The sequence below is a fragment of the Chanos chanos genome, chromosome 1 (assembly GCF_902362185.1).
Source record: "Chanos chanos chromosome 1, fChaCha1.1, whole genome shotgun sequence".
Lineage (NCBI taxonomy): Eukaryota > Metazoa > Chordata > Actinopteri > Gonorynchiformes > Chanidae > Chanos > Chanos chanos.
In genome coordinates this window covers 60,389,889-60,397,388 of record NC_044495.1, presented here as the reverse complement: position 1 = coordinate 60,397,388, position 7,500 = coordinate 60,389,889, and the positions used below count along the sequence as shown (strand labels likewise).

Sequence of the window (7,500 nt, the reverse complement as noted above, 5' to 3'; positions counted from 1 at the left end):
AAACCACACGTACGTGTTAAACTGAACAAACAAAAAAAAAAAAAAAAAAAAAGAGAGAGAGAAAAGAAAGAGAGAGAGATCGGTATGGATAATAACCTGCTGTGGAGAAGCAAAGCTTACAGTTTTGGGCACTTCGTACGCTATCTGAGTGGACACGCCACCCATGTCCAGCACGCCGGCCGTGCGTTTGCGCACTAGCCCCACCTGCTGGTCGCCGCCGGGAACCTGCACCTCCACCGTGGCGTCTCGCTCTGCGTCGGGAAACAGGGGGAGCAGGGAGGTAGAGAGCAGAGGGGGAAAGCAAAAGCAAGGTTGTGAGGAGGAGTGTGAGACAGGAAGAGCTTCTCCGCAATGGTGACACGTTACACTGCCATTAACATAATCATCATCAGATATTCACACACACACATAAACAAAAGAAATGCATCTGAAGATGATTCCTCACTGAATAAAAGGAAAGGTGAAAAGTGAACGGGTACTTCACACTCACCATCATCCACGTGATTAAATTTCCCCAGGACAAAATTAATCCCGATCCACGCGTACACGCCTGTCACAAACAGAACAGCACTGATCACCTCTATGGTCTGCCTCTTTGTTTTTGTTTGGTTTTGTTTTGTTTTAGCCTTGACGAAACATTTGTGTATCTGTGTGCATGATCACGGGTTGTCAGGGCAACCTGATCAGGCTGTCTTACCCTCCTGTTTCCCAGAAATCACCTCCACATGAGAGTCAGAGAAGAGAAAATTATACTGCACGGGAATATCAGTTCGCAGGTCCTCCAGGATAGCCTCCTGCTGACTGAAAACAAACAAACAAACAAACACATTTAAAGTGACAGTTTAATGACACCAGATACATCCCTCACTGATAATCATTGTTTTTGTTTTTTTTTGTTATAATAACTGAATTAAAACGAGGACCAAATAGAGAACAAAACAAAAGAGTAAAATCAAAGAGTAAAATCAAATCAATAGAGTAAAATCAACCTTTAAAAAGAAAAGAAAAGCCCTGCCCGTCTATATGCGAACATGTGTAAAATGACAGTGTGGAGCTGTGTGGTGCTGGTCTGGATAACAGAGTTTGCGTGCAGGTGAACGGGAGCTGACCTCTCGGGCAGGACTCGCATGCCGGCGGTGCAGAGGACGTAGAGGGGCGTCTCCTGGTGTTTGCTCTTTGGGATGTGTTCAGCGGCGAAGCTCAGCAGAGGAGAGATGTAGTCGCTGGCTTTCTCCGGCGTGTCCGCGTATTCCGATATTCCTACGCGCCGCAAGACAGAAGGGAAGACACATTTCAACCGCGGTTTTACAAAAGTACGGCCTCCGTATTTACCGGGCAACTTTGGCCGACGCGCGTCCAACGGCAGAAAACATTTAGCCCTGTCTCTACCCAAAAATCAGAACTCGTTCTGGAACCTTCCCTCCTCTTTTCTCATGAATCTGGATGACCTCTCTACGACCTCTGGATTCCTGTCAGTCAGAGCCGTGGCAGGAAGTGATGTCACCATGCCAAAGTCACAGACACGCCTCGCTCCGTCAGCCACTCACAGTGAGTGACAGGACAAACCTGAGCCTCAGACAGGGCTGGGACCAGACCTGCGATTCCACATGACAGGACATGTGTCCGCACTGAGAGACAGTGTCTGTCCCGTCCAGGAGCGTCACCCGGCCATCCAAAAAACTCACAGATTTTTGACGGCATGTCTGGTATATCTAAATCAGCCAACTGCCTAAACTTGCTTTTCGTGTTCGATTCATGCAGCAGAGACTTGGGGTTTAGAAATTATAGAAACAATGCCCAGGCGTTAAGTACAGCTAGAATGATCCTGCAGCTTACCCCAAAGGATATCCAACAGAGAAGAAAGAAACCTTTGACCAACTCACTTGCAGTAATGCAAATGAGTCCCTGATTTGCAGTTCTGCAGTTTAAGAACAACTTCACCTGCTTGATCGAGACAATTTGAATATCTTTTTCGAGTTCGGCGAAAGCCGGACTCTTCAGGAACATGCAACACATCTCATCTCTCTCTCAGCCTTTCTTTCAGACACTCCGTCCACAGGACGCACGCAGCTGTGGTCCTGTCAGTCGGCGTTCTGCTGTGTTACTGCGGTGTTAACCTCGGTTTGTGGGCTTACCTGGTTTGATCTTCATGACCACAGGTTTCCTGTGCTGGTCTCTCATCTGGCGGATGTCCAGCAGGTCGTGTGGATTCCCGTTGTGTCTGGGCCAACAGTACACGAACACCCTGGAGCCACTGCTCCCACAGTCAACCACCAGGCCGTAGTTAAGGTTTGGGTTACTGGTGTCTGTGGTGTCCAGGTCTGTCACTCTGGCCAAATGCCTGGAGAGGAACAGGTCAGGAGAGAAGCACGAGAGCTTGGTTTGGATTCTGCCCGTCTTAGAAGTCACTTTGGATAAAAGCGTCTCATAAATGAATAAATGTAAAATATAAATGGAAGAGGCTTGAGATGCCCTTCAGAGCAGGCAGGCCTTGATTACAAAGAAGTCCATGATGGTTCTCAGTCATCCGGGTCATGGTTATCCAAGAAGGGGTTAAGTCGAGGGCAACTGGACTTGGTTTGCAGATGCTGGAAGATGTTTCACTTCTTTGAGGTGAAATGGCCTCAGGTATGTCCAGTTGCCTCAACCTAACCCCTTCTTGGATTAGAGAGAAAACTTAACTGTTCCCCTAGCAAATTGTATTACAATGAGAAATGATTTCTTAAGAGAGAAAAAAAAAAAAAATCAAATACCTGATAACCAGGTATTTTTCACTGAGGGGGGAAAAAACAGTTCTCTTTTTAAAAGGGACAATGACCCATAAATAAAAGTCTTTCACTCAAGTCTAGATCAAGCTGCGGCGGTCAGACCGGCTCTGCTGGGTCACTGACCTGTGGAACTGCTTGTCGGCGCCGATCCAGCTGTTCTGGCCCCTGCCCATGATCAGCAGCATGTAGAGCAACCCCAGCAGCCCCACCAGGACGCTCAGGTACAGCAGCTGCCTGACTGACGGCAGGAGCAGCCTGCTCAGCACCACCGGAGACAGGCTGAAGTGCCACGAGGCGGGAAACAGACAGGAGACACTGATCCTGGGGAAGAGAGAGACAGACAGAGAGAGAGAGAGACAGACAGAAGAGACATAAAGTTTCAGAGAGTGTTTTGGGGTTCACTAACACGATGTACGTTACACAGTACAGTCACACATCGATCAGAAAATGGTCAGGAAAATATTAACCCTTACATTAGACTTTTGGTCACTTTAACGTAACCTGTGTGTTAAAGGATGGTGATTATACACTGAAAGCATGAGCATTTTTCAACGTCTCAATGTGGGCTTAGGCTTTAAAACAAAGCAATATCAATAATCCTGTTAATTAAGCAATCACAAACACGTTAAAACTAACAGAACGTACCTTCCCATCGTGTTGAGTTTCTTTACGGAGGCCGGGAGCGAGGTGCTGGTACCCGTACACCTTCACCGGTATCCCATCCAACGATCATAACGATTCTTTATAGATATCATCTCCGACTGCTGAACTAAGTGTAAGTCAGTGATAGAAACTTCATAAGGTCAACAGCCAAGTATTTTCTGTATACCTGTGACTTAAAGAGAATCCTTTTACGGTCTAAGCCAAACGTAAGTGCGTACAATGCCAGCTCTATCTGAGCGGACGTGGCATGTTTTGGTTATCGTGGTGAGCGGCAGCTAAAACACGGAAACGGACTGACATTTACATAACCACAGACTTACTTGATACACCAGATACTTCAGGCTGTTAAAACACAAAAAAATGTCACAGGGTGTTCTGAATTTCTGGTGGGGTTTTTTTTTTACCTAACTTACTCATTGAACTCACAGTCTAACAACAAATCAACTTGTTTTCAAATGCACTTCAGACTACTTCTGCTAAGTAAAACGATCTACAGTAATGTTAAATGTACCTCATGTACCGGTAGCGTGTTACCTGACAGGGCAAACTGCAGCGGTGCAATTCCAGTTGTCGGGAATATTCTTCTTGTTCTTTATTACTTCAACTTTGACAAGAAATGCCTCTACAGCTTCGTTATTTGATATGAACTAAACAGAGTGGGCTAAACTGACTGCTAAAGAGCTCAACTTAGGTTGACATCGCTTCTCACTTTTGCAGCGGACACAGCGTAGTTAGCCTGTGCCAAAAGACTACACGGAGACAGCTAATGGGCATCGTAAATATAGATCAGCAGCGATTTGTTTACTTGTGACTCTGAAACAGAAAAGCAGTTGGCCAAACTGTTCGCTTAAACAGCCTGAAGTGTTTCCTAACGTTTTCCTGGCAATGCTAAGCTACGAACCGGTCATTAGTTTACATAGGTTAGTCGTACGCTTAGCTAAATGAGCTAGGTTAGCTAGAGCGGGGATAAATTTGAGAATGAAGATTCGGTACTAGATAGTGGCACAGAATTGATTTCACACTGGCTACAGGATAACAGACACACCTACCGTTGGCCTTGAAAAGTCATCTATGTCTTAGCGAAGAGTATGGTGAAAATCAAGCGATAACGTCAACAGAAAATCCTAAAAAACCGTTGATAGGGAACCGGATCATCCGCAAGGGACTGGTTGACAGTTCAAAAGCTATAGCATAGCTAACCAGAATAGCATAGATCACTAGCACAGTTAGCGCTCAGGTATTAAAAGTGGAGCAGGTATGAAATGCGCATGTCCCTTGTCACTAAAAAAAAAAAAACTTTATTAATGTCATAATATTCTACAAGAGTGACACGCTGTACCAGTGCACCTGGAACAACTTGTACCCGGTTCGGTTCAAGCCAATGAGATTTAAGACATTCCACTTCAAGAGACAGGTTTTCTTATGCCCATAGCTATATAATTATTCCCGTATGATCTATGATTGATGTGACTGAACAGCTGCAACAGCTGTAGAGCAAAACAGTTTGCTACGGACCAAAAAATAGATTGAAACAGAACGATTTTCCAACATCGAGAGTAAACTCGTCCTCTTACAAACGTGTGTGATTTGGCATAGTTATTTCATTTTATTAGAATTATACATTACACAGACTTCGAAAGGCCACTCTTAAAACTCTGTTTAAAAAGTACATTTACAAACATGCCATTACAAACATGAATAAAGGTATACTACATTAAAAACACATTAGATATAGGGTGTTTGATAACTGATTGCTTGCTTTGTAGGTTGAGGCAGTTCTGAAATGGAAACTCCATGGAAACTGTCTATGCAGTGAGGGTTACAGTTACTGTGCGGGCTCAGGCTTCTTCACGGGCATAGAAAGGCCTTTCTGTTGAGCTTCTGAAACAGAAGGAAAAGATTACATTAACTCATGAAAAAAAAATTACCACAATGCAGCTACACTGTTGTTAATGTTGGATATCGGTGCCCCGTCAACACATGCAGGTGCAGAACACATATACAGTACACAACAGAGGAGAGCACACCCCTGTGCAATATCACTTAAATGTCAGATGATCCAAAATGGTATCACTTCTCAATAGCTGCATTATTTCCAAGCAGAGTGTTTCCTCTTGTGGACAATCAAAAACAAAGACTTTAGAAAGACTATATTGAAAATAAAGGCCTCAACGTAGAAACTCAGTGCAACAAAAATGAATACACCTGTGATCACTGAAATGAAACTGAGCATACCTGTGATTTCCACACAGCCTAACTTCATGAACATGGGTATAAAATGACCTGTGAACACCAGGACGTTCTCAGTTTTGGACCGACGGGCTGTGTCTATCTGCATATCTGCATCATGGCGCCACACGGAAAAGAATCGCCGGAGGAATTTAAATAAAATCTGATTGTGAGACTTCACTAAGATGGAAGAGGATTCAGGAAGAACGGTGACCAACTAAACATCAGTCCAAACACAGCTGCAGCAGTCATCAGGAGACAGAGAACAAGCCACGGTACCATTAATCAGATCCGCAGTGGCTGTCCACCTAAAATGGAGATTAGGACAGCGTGCTACTTGCACAATCTAGCTCTGAAAAACAGAGGGGCAAGGGCTTCAGACCTGGCACAGGGGTTATCAGTGGAGCGTCTGTGACCATTCAGGCAGCGCGAAGGACATTGCATTACATCGATCTCTATGGACGACGTCCGTGCTTGCTCTTCGGCGCAAAACTGCGAGATGAAACTTTGCTAAAGAAGATGGAACAGAACTCTGATGAATGTTGAGAGCACTTTCTTTGGTCAGATGAGACCGAGATAAATCTGTTCGGCTCAGATGGGGGGTCCAGCGTGTTTGGCGTGACCCTGGCCAGGACTGCCACAGTGAATGCACAGTCCTGACAGTGAATGCACAGTCCTGACAGGGGAAGCACAGTCCTGACAGGGGACGCACAGTGCCGACAGGGGACGCACAGTGCCGACAGGGGACGCACAGTGCCGACAGTGAATGCACAGTCCTGACAGTGGAGCACAGTCCTGACAGTGAATGCAGAGTCCTGACAGTGGAGCACAGTCCTGACAGTGAATGCACAGTCCCGACAGTGAATGCAGAGTCCTGACAGTGAATGCACAGTCCTGACAGTGGAGCACAGTCCTGACAGTGAATGCACAGTCCCGACAGTGAATGCACAGTCCTGACAGTGAAGCGTGGAGGTGGGAGTGTGATGATATGGGGCTGTGTGAGTGCAGAAGGTGCTGGGTGAGATGACATATACACATACATATATATATATATATATATATATATATATATATGGCCCTGTGAATGCCTGTGGATACACCAAAGTACTGGCTGACAGGATGACTCCCAGTCTCCAGAAGTCTGGCAGAAGAGGAATATTTTAGCATGACAACGATCCAAAGCACACTGCCAAAATCACGCGAGAGTTTCTAAAGAAGAAAAAAGTGAACGCTATGACCGGGCCGAGCATGTGCGTCACCTGACTTGAATCCAATAGAGCACCTTTGGGGTATTTTAAGGAGAAAGGTAGAGCAACACAACCCCTCCAGCAAAGAGCAGCTGAAAAACCGGACTCTGAAGAACGGCAGAACATATCTCCAGAAATTAGTGCAGCGCCGGTATCCTCCACGCTGAGGAGGACTGAGTCTGTCATCAGAAATAAAGGTGGACATACAAAGTATATAAAAAAATAAAAGATTTGAATCTCAGTAATGAAAGGTGTACTGACTTTTGTTGCATTGAGTTCCTACTGTGTGGCCTGTATTTTTAATATAGTTAATCTAAACTCTTAGTTTTTAATTTTACATAAGAGCAAATACCCTACTGTCCAACTTAAGAAGTAATACAAGTACTGTAAGGTGAGATAATTTTGAATCATTTGACATTTAGGTGATATTGCACAGGGGCGTACTCACTTCTGTTCTATACTGTAGATGTGAAAGGTCTTGAGGGTCCACAGCAGACTAATTTGACGAATCAATCGACTAGATAAATATTTCTTTTATCTTTCTAAGCAAAACCCTAAACAGCCCAAGGTCCTTACATCCTGCTGCTTATCTT

General features: G+C 44.9%; 2 protein-coding genes across 3 annotated transcripts in view; both read right to left on the bottom strand.

Moving 5' to 3' along the window:
• Positions 1–4,509, bottom strand: part of entpd4 (ectonucleoside triphosphate diphosphohydrolase 4) — an 8,989-nt gene extending 4,480 nt beyond the window's left edge. Inside the window, exons 1-8 of one of the 2 annotated variants that reach the window (XM_030782271.1) lie at positions 4,481–4,509; positions 3,414–3,537; positions 2,892–3,089; positions 2,136–2,341; positions 1,110–1,260; positions 698–801; positions 491–550; positions 97–251 (exon numbers count right to left, since the gene is read on the bottom strand). In XM_030782271.1, coding sequence (XP_030638131.1) covers positions 97–251; positions 491–550; positions 698–801; positions 1,110–1,260; positions 2,136–2,341; positions 2,892–3,089; positions 3,414–3,421 — 882 coding nt within the window. In that variant the 5' untranslated portion in view covers positions 3,422–3,537; positions 4,481–4,509. The remainder of the gene's footprint in view (positions 1–96; positions 252–490; positions 551–697; positions 802–1,109; positions 1,261–2,135; positions 2,342–2,891; positions 3,090–3,413; positions 3,538–4,480) is intronic. The other variant, XM_030782278.1, reaches the window with a different exon arrangement.
• A 517-nt stretch (positions 4,510–5,026) lies between these two features.
• Positions 5,027–7,500, bottom strand: part of chmp7 (charged multivesicular body protein 7) — a 7,792-nt gene continuing 5,318 nt past the window's right edge. Inside the window, exon 11 of the mRNA XM_030777112.1 lies at positions 5,027–5,312. Coding sequence (XP_030632972.1) covers positions 5,257–5,312 — 56 coding nt within the window. The 3' untranslated portion in view covers positions 5,027–5,256. The remainder of the gene's footprint in view (positions 5,313–7,500) is intronic.